Here is a 26,507-nt window from a genome sequence, read left to right on the forward strand (position 1 = left end):
TGTGTGTGTGTGTGTGTGTGTGTGTGTTGTGTGTGTGTGTGTGTGTGTGTGTGTGTGTGTACAATAGATTTCCGTGGGCGTTGACAGTGACTTGCCTTTCATCCTTTCCTTCGCCCCGCTTCCCTTCCTTCCCTCTCTCTCTCTCTCTCTCTCTCTTCTCTCTCTCTCTCTCTCTCTCTCTCTCTCTCTCTCTCTCTCTCTCTCTCTCTCCCTCCTTCCTTCCCGCCTCCGCCCTTGCATTTTCTCCTGCCCTTCCTCCTCTCCTCCTCCTCCTCCTCCTCCTCCTCCCTCCCGTTTCTCCTCATTTACCTTTCCTGCGAGTCATCATCTCTATTTAGTTTTCTCCCTCCTTCCTATTTGCGTCTTAATGAGCATCTGTTATTTCCGTCTGTGTGTCTGCTTGTCTGTCTGTCTGTCTGTGTGTCTGTGGCTTTCTGTCTCCTTTCCTTCCTGTCTATCTGTCTGTTTGCCGGTCTTTCTTTGTGTGTCTGTGTCTCTCTCCAGTTCTCTTCGACCTTTCCGCCAAAACAAATCCAAACACAATTCTCCTCGGCGGCTTGAAATCTTCGACTCTTGTGACCTTTAACAAATCTCGTCTCCGCAGAGTTTCAGTTCCACCAAACAGCGGACGGAGGGCATCGACGCGGGCCCCACCAAGTCTTCGGAGAGCAAGAGTCACGCTAAGAGCAAGACCAAATGGCGAGAGAGACACCGAGAGTTCCTGAGGGCGATTCGAGCTGCCAAGGGAATGAACGGTGAGTGAAGCTTGGACCGTATTCTGAAACACTCCTGCGCCGCATCTTCACTACATTTAAAAGGCTCTAGTTGAAGTGACGCGGGTCTTTAAGTGTGTTTTTACGGTGGCTAGTGACAAATTAACAACATTGCTACATTATGAACAGGAGAAACACTCTTGAGAACTTAGCTAATCATCTCTGTGGCCTTTGAAAATAGTCGTGGTGAGAGAGCAGACCGTTTGAGAATACTGGCAGGCAGGTAAGGAGAAGGAGAAGGAGAAGGAGAAGGAGGAGGAGAAGAAGGAGGTGCTGGTGAATGATAGATGATGTAAAAATGATGAGGAAGAGAAGGAGGAGGAGCAGGTTGAGGTACTGAAGATAGGGTATAAAGAAGAGAAGGAGGAGGAGGAGGAGGAGGAGGAGGAGGAGACATGAAGAAAGATACGTAGTGAGGGAAGAAGCGTCATTAGTGATTGATATATTGATTGAATGATTGACAGACATTATCACCGCTACAACGAGGTCATGTGGCGCCGCACATTAGTATGCGGAGGGAAGGAGGAGAAAAGTAGTGGGAGGAAAGGGAGGAAAAATGCTGGAGGAAAGTGCCTGGGAAGGAAAGAAGACGGAAGATGGAGAGGTGGAGGATGTGTGGTGTTGAGTTAGAGAAAAGAGAGGGAAAAGGTCAGAGGAAAGTGTGTGGAGTGGAAGAAGAGAGAGGAAAAGATAGAAAAGGAATGTCTGGGGTGGAGAAAATGGAGTGGGTAGAAAATGATGGCGGTGCATGCCGTGATGAAAATGGAAAGTGAGAATTGTCTGATGAAGGAGAGAGAGAGAGAGAGAGCGGAAGGAAACGCGGGGAGGAGAGAGGGAGAGGAAGTGTGGCGGTCGGAAAGGGAAGTGTGTGTGTGTGTGTGTGTGTGTGTGTGTGTGTGTGTGTGTGTGTGTGTGTGTGGTAGAAAAGATTACGAATATGATACTGAGGAAAAGTGAGAAGAAGCAGTGGTGGTGGTGATGAAATAGAATGTAATACGAGGGGAAGGGGCTGAGTGAGGCGACGAGGAGAGGGGAGAGTGAGAAGGCAGCGGGTGTGGAGAGGTGGGGGAGAGTGTCGCGCTGAGGGGAGAGGGCGGGAAGGAATGAGGAATATTGACGTACATTACCAGGAGAACACAATGTAAAGTAAACAAACCAGACATTTATTTGTAACATGAACTAAAAATATAGTAGGAATATGTACCGTAGCTTCTCATGTCACAGTGATTAAGGAAGCTAAATGGTGCCACAAAACCCCCTTCACCTTCCTGCCTTTAATTACTTACTCGTACTTTGGGTTAGATAGTGTTTATTGATCACAAACAGCGTCATGACAGGAATGCTGCCCTTTTTGTTCTTCCTTTGTGTTGCTTTGTGTATCAGACGAGACGATTTTAAAGATGGGGATGTAAATATTAACGGGTCAAGAGTAAGTGTTAAATTATGATTGGTTCGCAGTATATACGAGTAGAGTTAAGATTCACTAAACATTGGGTCTTCCTCCCACCCCTAGCACTGTCCCATTCCTCCCTTATTTCAATAGATGGCAGGATACGAAGACAGAACACTACTGGATCTCCTAATGTACCAATACGGTCCACTCTCTCCTTTACTTCAATACACGCAGGATATGAAGACAGGATGCAATGCTAGATCCTATTACTGTCCCAGCACTAACGCCCCACACACTTCAGCTCACTCATAGTACGGTGTGACATAAGCCTTGGTCCCCGTGATGTATTAGCACTGCAACTTCTACCCTAGTTCAGTAGAGCCCCGGTATATGAACACTACCAGATCATCTTAACCTAATCTAACCAAACCTAACCTAACCAAACCTAACCTAACCAAACCTAACCTAACCTAACCTAACCTAACCTAACCAAACCGAACCTAACAAAACTAACCTAACCTAACATAACATAACCTAAGCAGCTTCCCTTATTTCTTATGTTCTTATGTTCTCTTGCTATGCTAACACTCTTGTACTCTTTCACCAGATGACGATGACCAGGGCCCTGTCTCCAGCGTCCCCTCAGATTACGTTAAATGTCCCCACTGCGACCGTCACTTTGGGCCCAAGGCAGCGGACCGCCACATCAGCTGGTGCCACGAGCAAAGCACCCGCGTGGCCAGGTCCCCGGCGGATAGCCAGGCCGTGGAGAGACTCAAATCCAGGACCAAGGTGAGGCTCTTAGTACTGGCTGGTTCCTTAGGTGCTCAGACTGTAAGTACTGCACATAAATTGTTTCTAATTGGCTCTATACCAAATCCTTGTATTGGTGAATCTACTGTTTTTCTACATCGTTCTCAAATCACTGACCCGACTAAGACATCTTTTCTTGTTCTACAGACACTTCCAGACATTGCACTGGTTACAAATTGCAAAATCCATTCTTTTTTATCCTTGTCTTTCTTGCAGATGCTTACAAAGACTTCATACATTGCTTTAAGTGCTCAGAATTGGCATGTAAAGAGTTAAGTGGTCTTTCCATAAGGGATTGCACCTAAATTTCCAAGTAATGACCTTAACTACCCCTACTTCAAGTCCCTGTATTGGTGCATCCCCGAGGTGCTTGTTGCTTTACTATTACATTTAAAATTGCGTCCCTTGGCTGTTTCTTTAATTCATGTTCTTAAAATTGCCCCTGTGATAATATTTTTTCTTAGCTCCTTTAAGTATTGCACGTAAAATAATGTCCTTTAATTGACCCTCTATAGATTACGTCCTTAAAAATGCCCAAGTAGCTATTTTTTTTCATTGTTCCTGATGAAGATTGTAGTTACTCCTAAAAGTACATCTTATAAGCGCCTTTCTTCTGATTATGTTCTTATAATTACTCGTGTGTTGTGTTTTCTTTATATTTTTGGTAGTTGTTGTCTCTGTAACACTCCACCGGTGTAACCTCGGAGCATAAACATCATCAAGCCGGCGTCAGTTACTAGAGTCACTGGTGGAGACTCAGTTCACGTTTTAAGATATTAGACCAAGTGATGGACAGGGATAATTGCTGGATTTAGATAAGTAGCTATCCTTCTATCACCCTTTCTCACTCCTTTTCTGCCTATCTTCTACGTATTCATCCTCTCTTCTCCACCTCTTGCTTTCCTTGAGATACTAGAGTTGCTGGTGGAGACGCAATTTAAGTTTTGAGATAATAGATTAAGTTATGAACAAGGATAACTGAGGGATAGATATATACGTGTTTTATTTACATACCTACACATTATTTCTTATAGCTTCCCTTAACACTTACACTACTAAGGACAATTATTACTTTGAGCAATCTTAGGCAAGTTTTTTCCGAGCAAATATTAAACTGCATACATTAGAGAAGCGTTATTTAATATTCTGTCACGTTTGATGTGAGGGTTGGCTTGCAAAATCTTGATATGAAATCGTACTATAGAATTTCAATCAGCCGAAGAGCTCGAGAGATCTTAGGTTGGTATGTTTGTATGTTGGAATGTGTCTGTCGTGTGTTCTCTCAGCGGCCGTCTCACGAATGTAAAGTCCCGTGGGTGTGTGTCGTCTGGCTGGCTGAGTGAGTGAGGCGCGTGTTCTCCCTCCCTCTCTCACTCACTCCCTCACTCCCTCACTCCCTCACTCCTCTCCCTCCCAAGACAACATACCTTCGAGATCAATGAAGTTGTTACTGTAGGTGTTGTTGACCCACGAACCGTCGACACACGCCTCCCACTCACTTCCTTCTCCCATTAAACACACACACATTCTCTCTCTCTCTCTCTCTCTCTCTCTCTCTCTCTCTCTCTCTCTCTCTCTCTCTCTCTCTCTCTGTTTGTTTATCCACTCAGCTCTCCCTTCCCTTCCCCCGTGGCCACTCTTTCGTCAAGCATTTCAACCAATTTTCCTGATTTTCTTGACCATTTTCCGCCAACAGTTTGTCCTCATTCCTCATTCCCTCCCACCTTCGCTTCCTCAAGAATGTATCAAACTTGCTTAAGGTGTCATAATCTTGAGGAATTTGGTGACTAGGAGGAGGAAGAGAAGAATGAAGGGGAGGAAACGAGGAGGAGGAAGAAGAATGAGACGTCTAAACTCAAATATGACCTACCTTCTCCCTTCGGATCTAGATCAGAATGTTAGTTGGATTCCCGATATTAACTTCCTTGCTCCTCCTCCTTCTCGCCTTTCCTTGTTCCCTGCTTTCTTCTGTTTCTCTCTCTGTGTCTCTCTGTCCCTCCTTTCTCCCGCTCTCAGAAGCCTCCTCCTTGTCTTCTATCTCCCTCCTCTGTTATCCTCTTTCAGTACCTCCTTGTTCGTCTCTCAATCGCTTCCTGTCTGCCTTCTTCAGTTTCTCCATTCATTCTTTCTCTCTTTCACGCTTCATTTCTCCCTGTTTTCTATCTTTCTGTTCCTCTTTCTTCTCTTCTTACTCTTTTTATCTCTACATATTCATCCCTCTCTTCTCCACCTCTTACTGTTTTTTTTTCTGCCTTCTATCCCTCTTCGTCCCTTCTTCCTTTCACGCCTTCTCTCCATCCCTCGTCTTTTTCCTCTCACTCGTTCTTTCTTTACTTCCTCCACCTTTCTCTCCTCTTGTCTTCTTTAATTCCCCGCCTATCTGACTCCCCTTCTCGACCCCTTCCCTTCCCTCCCCTCTACGGTGGCAGCGAGGGACAAGGTGGAGGGAGGGAGAGAAGGAGGTGGAAGAAGTGGAGTGCCGCCTACCTTACACCGTGTATGGAGAGAACGGGTGGAGGGACACAGGGGCCGTTGACCCTCCCTAGGGGCACCTGCAACAACAACAACAACAACAATAACAACAACAACAACCCCACAGCCAGTCACCAGGAATAGCTTTTTTCCCCTCCTCAGATTTCCCCTCGCCTATTGTAATCGCGGCGGAGATGAGACCTCGTATGTAATATTTCCTTATTTAGTAATGCGGTGTTCCTCCCTTCTCCCAGCGGGTCAATAACTGGATAAAGGGAAAAGTATCACGGGCTGCCACGCCATCGCTGTCAGTGCTGCCCGGAATAGCTGATACTCGATGGCTCAATACTACCTCCCTTGTTTACTGCCGCGGGAGACTTCGCCAGCCTCGTTTTCGGCGCAAGTTGATTTTTCTTTGGTTTTCATTTATTTACTTTTTTTTTCTTGTATCCCATTTTTTTTTTTTTTTTAGTCTCGTTAAATGTTATTGGATTTACGTTTTGTTGCTGTTATTTTATTTGTGGATTTCTACTTGTCATTCTTTATTGTTTTAAGCAAATTTTCTGTTACTGCTATTTTGATTTTTTTTTCTTACATACCAGAGTTTGTGTATTTGATTTCCGTTGAGTGTCATAAGATTTGCATTTCTTTCTTTTTTTTTTTTCTTTGTGATGTTTTGCTTTTTTCTTTTATTGCAAATGTTGTATTACTAGTATGCCATAAGATCCTTGCTTTCTTTTCTTGTATCTCAGCCATTCATGTATTTAATTCTCATCAAGTGCTACAGAATTTGCGTTTTGGTGTGTTCGCATTCTTTGTGATGTTTTACTCACCGCTTTTGTTTTTTTTAGCGACATGTTGAATTACTGGCATGTGAAGTGAAGCTAAAAATCCCCTGATACAAATATTTCTGTGTCTGTCATGATTCCCCCCCTCGCTGAACCGTCTGACTGCCGTGGCTTATCTCCGAGCTTAATAAAATAGTCTTGCGTAAGTTTAAAGTTTAATTCTTACACAGCACTGGCAGCGAAACGAACGGTCGTGTAGTGAAGCCTTTTAATGTCTAGATAAATTTTTTCCTCCATAAAATCGTCACTTAAATAAACTAGCAGGCCGCGGTGAAAGTTAATAAGGTTTTCAAGGGTGTTTTCATGAATAATCCATTGGCAGTTTTAACAGGGATTCTGTATTATCTATGAAAATAACACCCATGAAAACCAGACTTATTATCTCTGTGGCCTTTGAAAATTGACCTTACGAAATCCCAGTGTTTCAAAATATGGGGGAAGTGTCATACTGTCTTAAGCAGTCAGAAGATTCACACCTTGGATTTAGTGCGCGGTGACTTCGGCAGAGCTTCATGCGTGTGGTGGGACAGGGTGGCGTGAGTGGCAGGCTTGATCGAGGCTCTTCTTATTGCCTGACTTCGGCGAGAACGTTTTCGCCTCGCAACTTGAATTTACTACTCAGTGACTTCTACTGAGTTCCCCGAAGATGCGTTACGTGTGTACATCACGGGGGAAGGGTGATGACAGTGGCAGGAATGATAGAGGTCCTCCTTATTGGAAAAATGGAGTAAAAACCGAACGAAAAAAAGTGTAAATGTGGGAGTGAAAGGAGTGAGAAGCACAAACCGGGCCCATTGGCAGGTGAGACAAAGACGGAGGGCAAGAAAAACTATCAGGAGTGGGCGGGGGTGACAAAGAGAGGCCGAGGCAGGAATGGCCGGACGAAACCAAACGAGGCGAGGCGGGACGACGTGAAAGTTTTGATTGGGCGAGGCAGACTGACAGCATATACTGACGTGGACAGTGACGAAGAAGTGAAACCTCCTTGTGACAGCTTAGGTAAGGACCACAGATGCAAAGAAAATGACGATAGGAAGAGAAGTGAAAGGGAAATGGAGGCGGTGACGAAGGAGAGTGAAAATTTAAATAAGAACAAGAGATAAAACAGAAAAGGATGAATTGAGGTGACGAAGGAGGGCGAAATATCCTGCAGTGACACAGCTTAGATAAGACTGCAGATAAGCTGGAAAGGACAGTGTGTCAGTAGGGCAGGGAGGGAAAGAAGGACAGGAGGTGGATCTGCAAGGAGGAATGCTTGCTGTGGTGGGAATTAAATAAAGGTATGGAGGGCAACGGCGAGCTGGCAGGAATGAAACAAACGAACAGGGTGTCACGCCATGCCTGTGAATTTCAGGTCATCGATTCTACCTCTTCTTCGTCCCTCCCTACCTTAGTTTGTCCCTCACTCTCTCACTCTCTCTTTCCATTCCTCCCTCATTCATTCACTCAGTCACTCACTCACTTATTCCTTCGTTCCTTCTCCCTTCATCGTCTCAACTCTCTTCCAGTAAAAGAGGCGTAGATTGGAGCAGACAGAGAGAGAGAGAGAGAGAGAGAGAGAGAGAGAGAGAGAGAGAGAGAGAGAGAGAGAGAGGAGAGAGAGAGAGAGAGAGATAAAGCAGACGTTATTGCCTCTAGTTTATCATGTGAAGTTAGCTAATAAGGCAGGAGTCATTGAACCCACCTCTCTCTCTCTCTCTCTCTCTCTCTCTCTCTCTCTCTCTCTCTCTCTCTCTCTCTCTCTCTCTCTCTCTCTCTCTCTCCTCTCTCTCTCCCTCTCTCTCCCTCCTCTCTCTCTCCCTCTCTCTCTCTCTCGCTCTCGCTCATTGAGACCAAACACGCTAGGTCATCCTTTGATTGGGTGATGTGAGCCAATCAGCTTTGAGGTCAATCTTCACACGTAAGTCAGGGAGCAAGGGTCAGGGGTCGGCCTTGTACTCTCTCTTCCTCTCTCTCTCTCTCTCTCTCTCTCTCTCTCTCCTCTCTCTCTCTCTCGTCTCTCTCTCTCTCTCTCTGACTCTCACTCCTCTCTCGCGCCTTTCCCTTTTGACCTTTCCATGATCCCACAATTATTTCCACCATTATGATTGACATGGAAACACCGGCACTGCAGAGAGAGAGAGAGAGAGAGAGAGAGAGAGAGAGAGAGAGAGAGAGAGAGAGAGAGAGAGAGAGAGAGAGAGAGAGAGAAAGAGAGATGGTTAACCGAGGGCAAAGATAAAAGGGAAAGAAAAAAGACAAGAAAATTAGGGTATTATACACGGTATTAAGAAATAAGATGAGATTATGAAGGTAAAACACACACACACACACACACACACACACACACACACACACACACACACACACACACACACACACACACACACACAACACACACACACACACACACACACCCACACACACAACACACACACACACACACACACACACACACACACACACACACACACACACACACACATACACACACACACAGATTAGGTAGGTGGGGAGGGACCTTCGCCTTTAGTATCCCACATTTCTCTCTTAAAATTTAGACAGTGCAGCGTATCACGAGCCTCAATGGAAGAGCTCAACTTGCTTCCCCTCGTTTGCCTTTCCTTGGTGTTCCCTTGTGTCCGCTACTCCTGTACTTTATGTAACAATTGCATGCTACTAATCCTCGAATGCTGAGGTCAAGAACCGCCCGCATATGCAAGTGGTGATTTAAGTGATGAGTGACCACTGGACTTACTTATGGTCACCACCCGCCCCCATTCATCACCCTGACCACCACCACCACCACCACTGCTTAGCACCACTGCCACCATCAGTATTTAGGACACGCCACATTAACACCACTGCCACTACCGCCACCATCATTACCATAACTTCTCGCTTTGTCTCCCTCTGTCTGTCTGTCTTTCTGGCTGGCTGGCTGGCTGAGGTTGTTTTTCTAATGTCCAGTATCTCTCTCTCTCTCTCTCTCTCTCTCTCTCTCTCTCTCTCTCTCTCTCTCTCTCTCTCTCTCTCTCTCTCTCTCTCTCTCTAAGTGTGTGTGTCTATAACTATATATTTATCTATCTATATGTTTATCTATCTGTCTATCTACTTATCTACTTACCTACCTGTCCACCTATTCACCCATATATCCATTAGTCCCCTCTCCATTCACGAGGTCACTCCAGATTGGTGAGTGAGGGCAGCCAAGGTCAGGTGCAGTACTCACCCCACCCTCCCCCCAGCACACATGACCGCCAGGTGGTGCTAATCCATACACCCAGACCTGATGTAACCACGACTGCTGCCCCGAGCTGCGATTAGCCCGCCAGACAGTCACGCCGGCACGAGATGAGATTGTTGCTGGTTGCTCTTGTTGCTGCTGTTGTTGTTGTTGGTGTTGGTGGTGGTGGTGGTGGTGGTGTTGATGTTACTACTACTACTACTACTACTACTACTACTATTACTACTACTACTACTACTACTACTACTACTTCTACTACTACTACTTCTACTACTACTACTACTACTACTAACTTCTACTACTACTACTTCTACTACTACTACTACTACTACTACTACTACTACTACTACTACTACTACTACTACTACTACTACTACTACTACTACTACTACTACAATTGCTGCTGCTATTTCTGCTACTATTTCCTTGAATGTAGGTTACTTACTTTATAACGTGTGTGTGTGTGTGTGTGTGTGTGTGTGTGTTATAAACGCATTTCTTCTGAATAGAGTTCCACATAAGCAAGATTCAACTTCGTAAAAAAAAAGTCACGAACATGATAATATTGCACTCTGAAACCAGTGTTGATTTTAAGAAGGTCGTTTTCTCTGGACGAGTCACGCTAGGCATCACCCCACCGCCTCTTCACTTCCTTCTTGAACTTTCTCGTCACACCATCACCGCAGCCCGCCACTTCCACACTCACATCCGCAAAACTTAAGTTCCACAATTTCTGAAGTGTGACATTGCTTGCGACGAAAGTTCACACCGATTTGCTGTTTTGCGTTTGCTGAAGCATTTTCATAAACACAGACCTGTCCGGAAATCCATTCTTGTCTTGGTCGTCAAATCACGTCTTAGATTCGCCTATAATGATAACTATATAATAATGACGGGAATACTGAGTGACGCAGGAAAATAACTCAATTGCGTGCAGTATTCCACTAATAAATATGATAAAACTAGAAAATGGTACATTGGATTTTTCTTGCATTGTAATTATGTATGAGTAAGAACAGTCTGCAAATACGAGCTGAAAAGAAAAAAGCATACTTCAAATATACATTGTACTAAGATCTCTACTTCTGTATCCTCAATGTTCCCCCAACACCAAGATGACGCAGCAGCACCGGTCTTGTCTTGCATCCCCGGGACAGGGCACGAGTGTTTGTTGTTCCCTCCACCGGCTCTTGGGGAACCTGTGGGCGGGCTGAGGGAGATGCGATACACCCGGTGGTCAGTGGAGTGGAAGTTGCTGTGGACGGTGGATCGGTGATGTTACTGGAGGTTCTCGCTGGGACTATCCACGCGTGAAACCATTGCTTTGTCGTGAGATTATCCTTGAAGCTTATCGTCTTGACTTGCCCCTGTCAGCGTTGTTTATCTTTGTCTCACTAGTTTCCTTTACGGTAAAAACGTGTTTGGAGTAAGATTATTATTATTATTATTTTGTTTGCTACTACTTCTACTACCTCTACTACTACTACTACTACTACTACTACTACTACTACTACTACTACTACTACTACTACTACTACTACTACTACTACTACTACTTTTCTTCTTCTTCTTCTTCTAACACTGCTATCACTAATTATAAAATAATAAGAACAACAATAACAACAACAACAACAACAACAACAACAACAATAGCAATATCATTATTATTATTATTATTATTATTATCATTACTATTATTTCTACAACAACAACAACAACAACAACCACAACCACTACTACTACTACTACTACTACCACTACCACTACCACCACCAACATCACCACCAGCAACAGTAGTAATAGTATTCGTAATAGCAGCAGTTTAAATAGTTCAGTGCATCATAATGTTGAAACTGAACACGTGGGAATATGCGCGCATTGTATTGTCAATGAGAGCAGTGAGTTGTACCGCGGCTCGTAACATTAGTGGTGGGGGGGTTTTGCCTCGGTGGTGGTGGTGGTGGTGGTGGTGGTGGTGGTGTTAAGGAGGAGCATGATAAGAGTAAGGAAACTTGATCTCATAATAACAACAGCAATATTCCTTCATTCTTCCTGTGGGTCATGCTTGTGGTGGATACGATGAGTGTGCTGGTGGCGGCGGCGGCGGTGGTGGTGGTGGTCGCGGTGGCGGTGGTGACAGTGCTAATGGTATTGGCGGTGGTGATGGTGGTTGCGGCAGGTAACCAGGGTGTATGTGTGTGCTATCACGTCTACCCTTAAGGGGGGGAGGGAGTGTGAGGAGAAGAAGGAGGGAGGGAAGGAGAACAAGAGTGGAGGGAGAGAAAGAAGGGAGGAGAGAGGTGGAGGCATCCAGCTCACCTTCACTTTCCCTTTGAGGTCATTGGTGGTGTTGGTGGTGGTGGTGTTGTGATGATAGTGAGGTGCTGTTGCCATGTGTGGAGGGCAAGTGGTGGTGGTGGTGGTGGTGGTGGCAGAGTTAAAGGTGGTGGTCATGTGTGGGAGGGAGAGTGTGGGAGCTCTCAGGCATGGGAGTGTGTGGGACGAGGCGGAGGGAGAGGCGGGTAGAGGAGTACTGGGGGAGTTTGAGTTACGAGGGGGAGAAGGGGGCTGTGATGTGTGTGTGTGGTGAAGTGGTGAAGGGGGAGGGAGAGAGAGAGAGAGAGGAGGACATCGTGTGGTGTGTGATGTGGAGACGAGCATTTGTTTGTGGTGGGAAGTGATTGGTTTGTGTGTGTGTGCGTGGTGAGTGCGTTGATAAATACTGTGGTGGGGGAAGACTGCAGGTGCGTTGGGGAGAGAAGTATTAGTGGGGTGGTGGGGGAGAGGGAAGCAGCGTGAGAGGCCAGGTAAAGGGGTGATGGTGATGATGGTGATGGTGGTGGTGGTGGTGGTGGTGGTGGAGGGTGTGACGAGGTGGGAGAATGTGACCAGTGTGGGTCAGGGATGGCAGCCTGACCTTGCCACACGCCGCACTTGAGTTGTGTATGTGTGCACTGGAGGGCGACCACTGACTACCGTTTGGTTCTGCACGTGTGATGCTGCGTAGTGTTCTTCTCCTCCTCCTTCTCCTCCTCCTCCTCCTTCTCCTCCTCCTCCTTTTAGGTCCGCAGTGCACTTCCCCCTCCTTCACCTCTTCCAGCTTCTCTAATTATTCCACCTTCTCCTCCTAGATTCGTATTGCACATTTCTTTCTCCTCCTCCTCCTCCTCTTAACTCTGTCGTGCATTTCTTCACCACCTTCTCCTCCTCCTCCTTTTACTCATTTTCTTGCTCTCCTCCCCTCTCTCTGCCCCATCGCTTCCAACACCACCTTTTGCTCTTCTTTCCTTCCTTCCTCCTCCTCCTCCTCCTCCTCCTCCACTCACTACCCAGGGTGGTGACTCACATGCAGTTCAGTGAGTGTGGATCCTTTTCTCTCTTTAGCCTCAGATCCCAGGAAAGAGGAAAGCGGTGTAGGTGTTGAATCTGTTGAGCCTATTAGTTTGGTGACCTTGTACGGTGAAGGGGTCACAGTGTTCGTGGTGGTCGTGGTAGTGGTGGTGGTGGTGGTGGTGGTGGTAAGAAGGCCATGCAGTCAGGCAGGATAAGCAAGCAGGTCCCTTTAATTGTATCACTGAGGGGAAAACACACACACACACACACACACACACACACATATCTACGTATCAATTTCAACTTATCCTCTTGTGTTTTTATCTTTCTCTCTATCTATTTACCACTTTCGTTTCATAATCTTTGTATATGTCTGCATGTCTATCTACTTATTACTCGCTTTAGCCCTTGCGTATATCTGAATGTCCGTCTTCCTACGTATTTATTTATCAAATTGTCCCTTTGTCTGTCTGCGTATGGTATTGAAGTGCTTGCAACCCGCCTTTCGTCACTGCCAAGCCAGGTGGGTCCCAAGCTGCCCCGCCGTGCCTCGCCGTGCCTCCTCGCATCAGCATTGCCTGGCCAGTCCCCGTCGCCTCTCGTTAGGACCGCCACACTTATCCTCCTGTGTTGCGTATGTTACCAGGGAGGGAGGAGGAGATGGAGAGGGGAGACAGGGAGTGAGGGTATTCGTAAGAGGAGATAAGGAGGGAGGGGGAGGAGAAATGGGGAAGAGAGAGAGAGAGAGAGAGAGAGAGAGAGAGAGAGAGAGAGAGAGAGAGAGAGAGAGAGAGAGAGAGAGAGAGAGAGAATATATGTGTGTGGTGGCTGCAGAACTCAGAGAGGTATAAACAGTATTGGTTCCTTGTCAAATCTTGAACACAACCGTGGAGAAATGAACACCGACAAACAATACCCACGCCTGCCACGCCAGCCGGAGGGAGTGGCTCTTCATTAAGGTGCGGCCGTAGAGGAGAGGTACTCGTATATTAATGGCGGATGTAGGATGCAGAGGCAGGCGTCTGATAGTAAGCATGTCGTGTGTTGCGGGACTTATATGTATGCCGATCTATTGATAGCCGCGGCCAGCTAGCGAGAGTAAGGCGCTAATCCCTCATTAAGAGTGCGGATGTAGAGGGAGAAAGGGGCACTGATGGGCGGTGTGGGATGCAGAGGCAGGCGTGGAGTAGTAAGCGTGTCTTGCCTTGCAGTACGTGCCGCCCAAGCCTGGTCAGAATGGGTGGCGAGCGCCCAAGAAGAGTGACGTCATCTCCTCCATCCCGCCACCCAGCACCGGCCACACACCCCTGCCCGTGCCGCAGCCCTACGCCCTCAGGGAGCTCAGTCCTCCGCTACAGGCCCGCCACCACAGCCCCACCAGGTCCATCAGCCGCCACACCAGCCCGCCGCTTCCTACAGGTCAGTGGGGGTGTGTTGTACGCAGGGCCGGGCTGGAAGATGTGACCTTGAACTGTCCTGACACCGCTCCCGTCAGCCTGCTTCCTCATCCCTCCCCCTCACCCCCCACACCCACCCCGGGCCTGCTCCTCCCCTTAAACAGCATTACCATCACTTATCTATTGGGTTAATTGAGTATCCTCCGTGTTTATTATGATAGTGTAACGCAATGTGAAAATTAATGCTTATTTTTTTATTTACTCTTTTTTGCTCTCTCCACTCCCTCCCTCTCTCTCTCTCTCTCTCTCTCTCTTTCTCCACTCCCTCTCACCTTCACAACAGGTCGCCACGTCAGTCCTCCCCCGCACCACCCTCCCGCCCCGTCCTCCACCTCCTCCTCGCGGCGCCCCTCTGTCGCCTCCTCCGTGGGCACCACCATGTCTCTGGGTCGCGCTGCCGGTAGACATTTCTCCAACATGCTCAAGTCTTGTGAGTGTCTCTTTGATCTTTGACATCAACTTTAACCTTTATTTTGTGAATGGCTGACTGTTTTGTGTGTGTGTGTGTGTGTGTGTGTGTGTGTGTGTGTGTGTACAGATGAGCACCTGTTTCTTCTCATGGGTGTGAATGTTGTGGCTTCGTCCTTAGGGATGTCAGAGACTAGAGTGACTCAGAGGTGTCTTAATGTGAACTGGACGGGGAATGTTGAATGTTGAAAGAGAGAGAGAGAGAGAGAGAGAGAGAGAGAGAGAGAGAGAGAGAGAGAGAGAGAGAGAGAGAGAGAGAGAGAGAGAGATAATGGGATGGGAGGAAATATTTGGATCCAGTTTGGGTCTGGGTGGACGGCTCGGGGCGGTGAATGGCGCACCAGGTGAATGAGTAAAGGCTTCCTGCTAACACTGGACGCAACTGGACACTAAGTCAGGACGGGGAGGAATGTGCGGCCAGTAATGTACGTGCATCCCTGGAATTGAATATCGGCGCATTTTCTTTACTGCTGCATTGCATGAGACACGTGTTGAAGGTCGAGTCTGTTTACCGTCTCTAGCGAAGGTCAGGAAAAGTAGTTTGAGGGAGGAGAATGACGTATCTTCATTCTTCATCTTTTTTTGTCTATGCAAGTTATTGATCACTTCTTTTATCTCTCCACCTTCCTTCATCTCATCTTATGTTGTCATTTTCCTCCTGTTCACTCCTCTCTTTCACTCTTGTTTTGTTTATCTATGCAATTTATAGACCGTCTGTTTATCTCTTCCTTCACCTGCTTTTTCTCACCTTCCCTCCTGTTCACTTCTCTTTCCTCTGGTAGCGTAGACACGACGGCCGCTCCTCTGGTTTCCCAAGGTGGAGGTCTGGGCTCTTGTACCTCATGCTGGGCCAGGGAAGCCACCGCATACAGTAGTCACATTGTACTCTCTGTTCCCCCGTCACCTGCCTTGTATACGTGAGCTGTGTGTGTGTGATGATGATGATGATGATGACGGTGATGGTGGTAGTGGTGGTTGTGATGGTGATGTTGTTGTTGCTAATTTTTATCTTGTTCTTGTTCTTCTTGTTCTTTTCTTTTCTTTTCTTTTCTGTCTTTCTTTCTTTCTTCTTCTTCTTCTTCTTCTTCTTCTTCTTCTTCTTCTTCTTCTTCTTCTTCTTCTTCTTCTTCTTCTTCTCCTCCTCCTCCTCCTCCTCCTCCTCCTCCTCCTCCTCCTCCTCCTCCTCCTCCTCCTCCTCCTCCTCCTCCAGTCATAAAAATTCCTAGGAACGTATATTGGCAGGAAACTAATAGAAGAGAGCACTACGTCAGTACCTTGTATATATCCAGGCCATGTAAATTTTATGGCTAAGAATTCAATTAGGAAAGAATACTGCATTGTAATTTAGACAGCCACTTGTGTAGGCGCATGGGGAGTGAATTAAGTAACCCTTTAAGGAAGCGGATAATTGGGGTATACGTGCACAGAAACCTCCAAACAGTTTTGTTGTTGATAGATAAGAGGCAAATATATAGTGACCTTCGGCTACAAATTACGAGTCTCAAGCAGCATGACTTTTTAGGTAAGGGTTGTATTGTATCGCCAGGGTGACGTCAGCGGCAGGGATTGATGGGCTATGCAGACTGACCTATACACGCTGGCTGTATTGTCGATAATCACCACTGTGCGCTTTACTGGAATGTCTTGTGTCTCATGAATATCAGTATTGAGCTGTATCAGTCTGTACGTTGCCAAGAGATGAAACTGATGGAGAGCAGGATTTTCATTTGTGTGGTGTGGTGTGTAGTGCTATCATTGACTGACTGATATGCCCTAAGTATGACAACGCGCACGCTTTTCCCTAGTGTGTCATGTGGGGAACTATCATTGAACACCTTGTCTGATACTACAACCTTTCCTTCTCCTTACAAGCTGACCACGCTGACGAGGACGAAGGTTTGTACCACCGCGCCATAGACTGTCATGCATTACTTTAGCGCTAAGATCACGTGCTTTCGGCAATGTCACTCACTGTCTTTTGTCTCCATGCTCTGAGTATTGTTGCGGACTTGTGATATACCACGACGAAATTATAATGATCAAGGTGCCTTTTATTTTCATTTTTTTCGTTTGAAGATCTCTCCACATTACGTCATAGGAATATTCTCATGCAATATGCTTATAATTTCGTGGTAGGATATGTTCTCTGTGAATCACTTCGTTCTGGCGTGCACGTTCGGTATTGGAATTTGCTTCAGGGAGGGTTCGAAACATGTCTCATCTGGGTGTGTGACTGACACGCTTGTTGGTGATCTCTTTGGGACAGTGACGGGAGGCAGCATCGGCTACGGTCACTCCTCCGGGTATGGCCAATCACGGCACGGCCAATCCTCGGGGTATGGCCAGTCATCAGGATATGGCCAGTCATCGGGGTATGGCCAGTCATCAGGATATGGCCAGTCATCGGGGTATGGCCAGTCATCAGGGTACGGGCAGTCATCAGGTTATGGGCAGTCGTCTGGCTACGGCCAGTCAAACTACGGGCTGTCGAGAAACCAGCCTGGGAGGAACTCTTTCTCAGCGCTGAGTTCCCCCGTGCTGCGGCAGAGATCAACGCGCACCTCACTCCGCCGCACCTCTTCCAACGCCCCTATGGCCCGCCGCAGGGACCTCGCCTCGGACATGATGGCCAGGTTAGCCTCGCGTCCCATTCATCATGTAATGGCTCATGTTTTGCACCGCCTTCACATTTGCATACCAATGTTAAGTGCCTAATAGTTTTTACGTGCTGCCGCCTGTGTTCAGGTAGTAGACTCAGTTTCAGGTTGTTAGTGCATCCGCTTGGGAGCTCTAAGAGAATTATAGATAATGATGATAGATTAATATTGATATGTGTTATACAGGCACCTCCATGTGTTGGTCTGATGGTTACTTCCAGCATCCCATACAATATTTTTGTGTTTTTGTTCTGCATTTTTTCACAAGCCAATACTTTGATTTTACTATAAGAATTTTGTTAGTTGATTTGTTCATAATTATCTTGTCATAGTTTTGAAGAGTCGCTGAACCATTTGGTATGTGCACGTAGGCAACAGACCATCTGGGGAACTTTCTCTTTCCTTGCTAACGTGCACTGTGTGTGCAGCGTGTGCTTCGGGTCGAGTCCCAAGAGAGGCGAGCCAGAGGGAGACGAGGCCGGGGACGCAACACCCAGCTGCTCCATATCACGCCAGGAAAGCTTCTCCAAGTAAGTCACACGCTGAGTTTCTCTTCGTCTTGTCTATGAAAGAATACTTGAATATCGTAATGATTATATCGTAATGTAGGTTTAATGCAAAAATGACCCTATAATTAGATCATATATTGATTGTTGTATTATTGTTAGTTTACTGAAAGTATTTTCATGACATGTCTTCCTCAATATGATTACTTTGGTGATATTTATGTAAACAAAATGCGCACGCACTAACTCTTAACTTTTAACTTTCGACTCATAACTTTAACGGAGCCTGAAGAAACTAACAAGATAACACTTCCAATGTCTCCATGTATCAAGTTGTAAATATGTCCTCTTGATGGCCTAAATGCACTGGTCCACTCAGCAGATCCTTAACAGCACTCGGGACTAACCTTTCTTATTCCCTTCCCTTTCCTTGTCTCTCTCTTTTCGGGTCTTCCCTTGTTTTTTTTTTTCTCTCTCTCTCTGGAAAAAAAAAATACAGTAAAGTGGAGAAAGATAAAGTAAATCTGAAGAAGAAAATGACTAAAACAATAATGATAGACGGCGAAGAAAATAACTCGAGGACGTTACTGGAACTCGAAGTCACGCTGGAGGAGGCGGAGGAAGAGGAGGAGGAGGAGGAGGAGGAGGAGGAAGAGAAGGATGAGGAAGAGGAGGAGTCGGAGTGGACCCAGGAAAAGATTGTCAGTGCCCGAGTGATGGAGGAAAACTTAAAGAACAAGTGTAAGTGGGAAAGTACTGAGGAAGGTGATGAATATATGGAGAGGAAAATTAGTTCAAACAGTGATGACACAACAACGTCGGTCGTCACGAATGACTCCGGAGTGGACCTTGTCACTTCAAGCTACATGATGGACTCAGGGATTGGCGCGAACGTCCTTGATCCAGACAGCGACAACGAGGTCCTGAAGGAACTCCAGTACAGCGAGGACGAGGACGAGGAGCCCGAGGGGTGTCTCGATATTCCCACGGAGGAAAACTTTCTCAAGTCGTCCACTTCGGTGAGCGGCGACGACGAAGGTGCTGAAGCGAATTACTTAGGAAGACCTCGATCAGTGCACTTCGAGGACGAGCACTGGGAGGACGGCGAGTACAGGATAAAGAATACTCAAGACGCTGAATATTCCTCCTCGTGGAACAATGCAAGGCAAGCCTACCAGGCGGAAAGACACGCAGACAACAACCATATTGACTCTTGGGTCAACGGGGACAGGTCTTATCGGAAACGCGAACTCCAGCCGCTCCCCAAGAATGCGAGTGACTTCGAGTCGATCCATAAGACACAAGCACCGGCGGCAGCAGCTGGCCGCCCCCACAACGTGAAGAGCGCCAACAGGGAGAGCGTCAGGGAACTCTTGAGACGTAAAAGAGAGGAGGTAGGTGACGCGATGGCACATGACGGGAGAAGAAGGTTACCTTCTAACGAAAGACAAGGGAGTAATGTGGAAAGAGACTCGTCAGGGAGGAGGAGAAGGAATCTGTCTAATGAAAGAACTGGTGGAGAAAGTAAGCATGCTGACAGAAAGAGATTGCCGTCCAGCGAAAGGACGGGAAGAGGTATGGAAGAGGGATATGCAGACAGGAGAAGAGCGACTTCAAGCGAAAGGACTTGGGGCGGCAGGGAAGGAGGGGCCGCAGAGAAAAGGGCAGTGTCCAAGGAAAGAACATATAGCGTGGAAGGGAGGCATTTAGACAGGAGAAGAATGATATCTAGTGAGAGGACAGGTGATAATGAAGGAAGATTCACTGACAAAAGAAGAAATAATCGCTCCAGAGAAGTAACCCAGAAAGAAACAATCCGTAAAACTGACAGAAATAGTGACAATCGTAGTGAAGAAAAGTGTATTGAAGGCAGAAGTGTGGATGCCGTGAGGACCGGTGGCAGGAAAGTCTATGATCCAAAGAGCTATACAGTTAATGCCCACAGCAATTGTGTACCTCACTTGAATAGCTCAGTGTACCCAGAAAAGCGGTTACATGTGTCTCGCTCCAGAAGTCCCAAGAGAGAAAACGAGCGCCGCGTTGGGGTGACTACGCAGCCCTTGTCCCTGGAGGAGAGCGAGGCAGGGGTGGTCATATCGAGGAGGGACTATGTCATGTTCAAGTCACTCATCGGCTCAGGAAGTGAAAAGAGGATAAAGGAGTATGCGAAGGCAAAGAGAATGAACAAAAGACCGAACTCTCCAAAACTCAGCAATCAAAAAAGGTAATAATATTGTGGACCTGCGGTGTAGTAGAGTGGCTCGGTATGTATGTACGTATGTATGTGTTTACTTTTCTTTCTCTACTTCGGTTCAGATCTGATGTTTACTGCATCTTGAGTAATTAATTTTTTATACGTGGTTTTTAACATTTTCAGCATCTTGTTGTACATTATGTTATGCTTTATGTCTGTTATTGTAACTAATCGCGTACTCTTAAACATGTAAATAATTCTCCATAGCATAGCGGACTGTCATGCCCACTAACCATAACAAGCGTGGATGCATGCTGGCTTGAGCTCGCAGCCTGACTCAGCTGTACTGCTTTCTGTGTGGGTGTTTGCATGAAGACTCTCAAACAAACATCCATCCTTCATCCTTAATGCTTCTCGCCTGCACCTGCCTACTTCCTACTCAACACACTGGCCTTGCTTCTCCTTCCTCTCCTTCCCGCCTCGGTGCTGGCCGGCCCCCTTTTGACAGGGTTATCCTCTCCATGCAGACTTGGGGACACTTCTCCCTATGACCCCTTCTCGGCGGCGGAGCTTCAGATGCAGGCGCTGCTGGGAAACTCCTCTTCCCCATCCTTGGCGAAGAAGGGGTCTGGCGTGGGCGCTTCGGGGCCTGGGCTGGGGTTGGGGCATGGGCTAGGAGGGTCTATGTCGGATACGGTGAGGCTGGGCGGCACTGGAAGGGACTCACCTGACTTTGAGTTAAGTCTCTGCGGTTCGATCAAGAGCGGGTTCGTTTCGAGAGAGAAGTCACCTGAGATCGACTACCTGAGGGGACGACCAACCATGTGCAGCAGCCTCACCAACCTGGACATGGTGTCGGGCAGGCTGGACTCCTCCCCCCGCCGAGCCGCGGACGACAAGTGGCAGAAATCGAAGCCTAAAGCGAGAAGCAGTCTTTCTATCGGTTCAATGTCACCCACTTTGCACAGGTCGTCGTGGTCGTCGCGAGCCAGTCCTATGAGAGATATCGGAGACACTCCTGAGAGGAACCATTCCACGAAGGACAGCTATAGGTGGTCCTCTCCCACACGAGACGACAGGTGGTCGTCTCCAACGCGAGATAGTGACAGGTGGTCTTCCCCGGGTAGAGACAGTGACAGGTTGTCATCCCCAGCGCGAGACACTGTTGATTCGTCCCGTGCGCGAGACAGCGACTCGCATTCACCGACACGATACAAAGAGTCCTGGTCGTCCCTCTTGCGCGATAGTGAGAAGTGGCCGTCAGCTAGGCTGGGCAGCAACAGGTGGTCGTCCCCAACGCGGGCCAGTAAGGATGAAGGCGGCAGGGCATCGTCTCCTGCCAGGGAGAATGAGAATAGGTCCTCTTTGACACCAGACAAAAGTAGCTGGTCGTCAGATGCACGAGATAGTGAGCGATGGTCGTCTTCGAGTCGCGAAAAGCACGAAGGGAAGGATGCACAGCGCGCGTCCTCAGCCTTCCGAGAGAGTCTCAGTCCGCCCCCTACTCGTCGCGACGCCTCGCCCCGTAACTGGTCGTCCCCGTCACGGGACTCGCCAACCGCCGCGTCTCTCGTGCGCGGAGCTCTAAGTGAGTCACCTCAAAGGGGCGGGAGTGGTGCCGCTTGGCCCTCCGAGCCGTCAGAAAATCCCACCTCCTCCCCAGCAGTTAGCAAGAACACCAGCAGGTAGGTAAAAGTTCCAGGTGAGTCCACACACTGCCTCACCTGAAGGAAAGTAATTAGGAATATTTTTCACATAGTTTTCAAGCTTCAGTCCAAGACATTATTTACACCTTACGACTTACATAGACCTTGATTGTATCTTGATGACACTTTAGTTACATGTTTAGCTTCCTGATAACAACTTCACGGTTTGAGTAAGTCATGTTAATGTACTTGAATTGCGAGCTAATGCCGTTTGCTAACTCAGATGTATACGCAACCCACAGATGGGGCGACACGGCCCACAGCTCCGAGTCTAGCTTCGGAACCGAGTCCTCCAATATCAAGTCCGCCAGAGCCAGTCTGAGCAGGCTGCTGAGCGGCAAGACATCGCACACCAATGGTAGATACGGCAGCAGCGGCTCGGCCCTGGACTCCCAGACGCCTCACATGAATGACCTGGACGGTGGCAAGAAGAACTCTGACATGTGAGTCTTGTAATGGCTAGTGATGTATTCAGTAGAGGGCAGAGAGGGTCGCCTTGAGGTGTCGCTGCAATAGTACCAAGCTGTAATACATTGTGACTCTTTCCACCGATATGTTGAGCCTGTAGTGACTGACATTAATCATCGTGTTGATCAGTCTTTGTTATTTCAAGATACACACGTCATCACATCCACTGATTTTTTTTTTCTCTCTCTTTTTTTTCAGTAGACAAGACGACTCTCAGCACCGGGCGTCTAGCGGGTCGTCCTCAGACTCCTCGCTGCCGCCACTCTCCTCGCCTTCTGCCTCACCTTCTACCACGAAGGGCGAGTTAAGCAGCGCCTCCATGCGGCTACCCAGGTTCTGTCACGAGTGTGGCCACAAATACCCGGTGCTGCTAGCCAAGTTCTGTTGCCAGTGTGGCTCGCGCAGGCCGAGCGTGGAGTCCTGACGTGGCTGGACATCAGCGCCCCGCCGCTGATCCGCAGCAATCCTGGGGGCTGTGGAGTGATGCCAAGGTGTTTGGTGATCTTCATCTGGTCACTTCCTTATGTTTTAGGAATGACTTTTATCATCTAGGTTGTGTTAGTATGGTTCTCTTTAAAGATACAAGTCCATAAATATTTTCTTGCAAGTATTCACTTCAAAATTAAGATAATCTTTTAGGAAATATTATTTGATAATCTAAAATAAAGATAAAGCACTAACGAAAGTTGAATGTGGAAATAAAAGACTGACATCTCAAAGTCTTCCCTCGTGTGGGAATCATCGCAGCTAACCGCTCTGTGCAGCTAACCAACCCTCAGCAGCCCGCGGTGGCCCTGCTAGTCCGCCCGCCACTCATAACATGAAGGCACGCCACCTCCTCCTCCTCCTCCTCCTCCTCCTCCTCCTCCTCCTCCTCCTCCTCCTTCTCCTCCTCCTCCTCCTCCTCCTCCTCCTCCTCCTCCTCCTCCCCACAAGATGCTCCCTGGTGAACACAGGAATTCACCGCGGATTTATCTTTTCTACAACATGAAGATTAAAAGAATATAACTTTCTTATAGTTAAATAAAATAGCAAAATATATTGAAAAAAAAGAAAAATAGAACTGCCTTCATGTTTATCTCCCATTCTAAGTCAGCTGACCGAAGTCTGTGTTTGACGTAGGTGCTATTGTGTGTGCGTAGGTTAACCTGAGAAACTAAAGAAGTAATGCTAAGGATACGATTAAGGAAAAAATGTCACCTAGTAAATTTTCAGCGGTATTGGAATTGAGTCTCTCCCTGCGGTATGACAATGAGGCCTCTTGCTGGCCGCTCACTGAGGCAATGGGGCACCACGCCCTCCACCCAGGCAGGGCAGGGAGGGCGGCGGGATCTCTGCAAAAAGCGAATAATCATCTCGGGAAACGTGACAAGAATCAGTACGAGTATAAGAAATGAGAACAATGCCATCATCTCGCCTGTGTCTCGTCCATCGTTAACAGAGCAACGCCTTCCTCCCGCCACATTTCCCTCGTGGTTGTGAATGAATCTCGGAACGCTGACATCATTACTGTGTTCATCGCCACCATTACCATCATCATCACCGTTGTCATCATCAATGTCTTAGTCACTCACATTAATAACTGACTGCATCATTGATTTTTCACCATAGCAATTCTCCCCTCTTTGACCTCACTATCATCAACACCATCACCATCACCATCATCACTTAGACTGGACGGTTAGCATTTTGTATTGTATTTTTTTTTCTTATTAGCTTATGATGTAATACGCAGCGCAGGGTGAAGCTACAGGGCTGAAGGGTTCTTGCTACTGTCCCTCTCCTTATATGACCTGCTGCTACTACTACTACTACTACTACTACTACTACTACTACTACTACTACTACTACTACTACTACTTCATCTACTACTATTGCTACTACTTCATCTACTACTACAACTACTACTACTACTACTACTACTACTACTACTACTACTACTACTACTACTACTACTACTACTACTACTACTACTACTACTACCACCTCTCCTTTTACTTCTGCTACTGTTACTAACCACACACACACACACACACACACACGGTGAGTCCAGGCATTCCCTCTCCACCTATATATCCATCTTTTATTGTAAAATGTCAGGTGGAAAGCATTTATTATTATTATTTTTATTATTATTATTATTATTATTATTATTGTTATTATTATTATTGTTATTGTTATTACTACTATTCCTACTACTACTACTATTACTACTGTTGGTTTCTGCTCTCAATTACCATCATGATCATTATGACTGATGTTGTTATTGTCGCTGTAGTTGTGGTATTAGCTATAATTACAGCATTACCAGTTGTGACAGTTGTTGTAGTAGTTGTTGTATTTTTTTTGTTGATAATTTCATCTTATGATTGTAAGTTACATCATTGTCATTATTATTATTATCATTATTATTATTATTATTATTATTATTATTATTATTATTATTATTATTATTATTATTATTATTTACCTCATATCATCATCACCATCATCATCATCATCATCATCATCATCATCATCATCATCATCATCATCATCAACGTACTTTCCTTCCCGGGGTTCTGGACCATGAACAAGTCTGATGAAGCTCTTCCGTACATGTACTTGAAGCTTAGCAATACCAAGTGGCCTTTCTTTGCTAATTTAAATATAATAATTTATCCCATGTCTGTGTTTTGTTTGTGCGTCACCTCTGTCACCGTATATTAAGATTTAACATTTATTTATCGTGCGTTTGCCTTATTACAGTATACAGGGACTGAGCTACACACATTCCTATGGTTCTGTCTCTGTTTCTGTATATGTTCAGCTTTCCCATGGTTGATATACGTCGCTACTTAACACTGCTTGCTTCTGTCATCTCTCCTGGTCTGTTCCAAGCATTCCTTCTATTGTTTTCTGTCGGGAAGGTGTAATTTTACGTAACTTTAAATATCTCCTCTTCTCTTTCCTAATTAACGTTTCTTCTGTCTTAATTGTCCAGCCCCTCTTGTCCCTCACGATTATAGCTTTTTTTTTTATTATTTGAATTTCGTTCATTATATAATTATATCCTCTCTCTCTCTCTCTCTCTCTCTCTCTCTCTCTCTCTCTCTCTCTCTCTCTCTCTCTCTCTCTCTCTCTCTCTCTCTCTCTCTCTCTCTCTGTTTTCATTTCTTTTAGTACTGTTCGTACGGGTGTGTGTGTGTGTGTGTGTGTGTATGTGTGTGTGCGGATGCGCGTGCAGTTACATCATAAAGTAAATATATGAGCTTTGACACGCACACACACACACACACACACACACACACACACACACACACATGTAGGTTAGTGTGTGCGCAACATCCTACACGGCAGAGTACACAGAAGACTCGTTGCCAGTCCGCTACGGGAACTGAACAAAAAAAGACAACTGAACATGAATGGATCCACACACACACACACACACACACACACAAACACACACACACACGCGCGCCCTTAACTGTTTTATTCATCTATTTGTCTTTTCTTTCCTTTCCATCGCCGTGACTTCCGGTGGGCGGACGCGCGTGAAGGAGAAGAAGCGAACCTGGTTATGCTTTTCATGTTTTTTATATGGAAAATGGGAGAGAGAGAGAGAGAGAGAGAGAGAGAGAGAGAGAGAGAGAGAGAGAGAGAGAGAGAGAGAGAGAGAGAGAGAGCCTTCTTCATCATTCTACGTCACTTACTTCAAAACAACATCTGAACCTCAAAAAATACCCCGCACTGCTTGTTCTTCTTTTCCATTCCTTTGTGTTCCTGAGTCTGAGGCTGGTGGCGTCAAAGTAAGCTAATCAAGAAAGCTCCTGAGTCGTGTCGGGCTGGACCGCCGCCACTGCTGCAGCTCACAGGAAGCAGCTAACGGTGACAATTCTTCCTCGTATTAACTTCCTCGTCAGTGTGCGGGAAGCCGAGGGAAACGGGGCATCACGTCTCCCCCTCGAGGCCCACTTCACGGTGGTGGTGGTGGTGGTGCTGGTGGTGAAGGTTAGTGTTGTTGTTGTTGTTGTTGTTGTTGTTGGGGGTGGTGGTGGTTGATGTTATTGGTGGTGATGGGGGTGTTTTGTTCCTTGTTGTTGTTGTTGTTGTTGTTGTTGTTGTTGTTTTCTTCTTCTTCTTCTTCATCATCATCTTCATCTTCTCATTTTTCTTCTTCTTCTTCTTCTTCTTCTTCTTCTTCTTCTTCTTCT

General features: G+C 46.6%; 1 protein-coding gene across 16 annotated transcripts in view; it reads left to right on the plus strand.

Annotated features, from left to right (window-relative positions):
• The window catches only part of LOC135107866 (filaggrin-2-like), a 47,881-nt gene extending 22,902 nt beyond the window's left edge, over window positions 1-24,979 (plus strand). For 3 of the 16 annotated variants that reach the window (XM_064018177.1, XM_064018176.1, XM_064018173.1), the window contains 10 exons: window positions 605-755; window positions 2,774-2,958; window positions 14,070-14,277; window positions 14,599-14,745; window positions 16,656-16,679; window positions 17,050-17,416; window positions 17,869-17,970; window positions 18,446-20,170; window positions 22,089-22,289; window positions 22,513-24,979. In XM_064018177.1, the coding sequence (XP_063874247.1) occupies window positions 605-755; window positions 2,774-2,958; window positions 14,070-14,277; window positions 14,599-14,745; window positions 16,656-16,679; window positions 17,050-17,416; window positions 17,869-17,970; window positions 18,446-20,170; window positions 22,089-22,289; window positions 22,513-22,738 (3,336 nt within the window). In that variant the 3' untranslated portion in view covers window positions 22,739-24,979. Of the gene's footprint in view, window positions 1-604; window positions 756-2,773; window positions 2,959-10,001; window positions 10,935-11,471; window positions 11,705-12,094; window positions 13,493-13,606; window positions 13,818-14,069; window positions 14,278-14,598; window positions 14,746-16,655; window positions 16,680-17,049; window positions 17,417-17,868; window positions 17,971-18,445; window positions 20,171-20,667; window positions 21,826-22,088; window positions 22,290-22,512 lie in introns of those variants that run through there. The other 13 variants (XM_064018174.1, XM_064018182.1, XM_064018181.1 and 10 more) reach the window with 13 other exon arrangements.
• Window positions 24,980-26,507: the final 1,528 nt, after the last annotated feature.

This window comes from Scylla paramamosain, chromosome 16, assembly GCF_035594125.1.
Source record: "Scylla paramamosain isolate STU-SP2022 chromosome 16, ASM3559412v1, whole genome shotgun sequence".
NCBI lineage: Eukaryota > Metazoa > Arthropoda > Malacostraca > Decapoda > Portunidae > Scylla > Scylla paramamosain.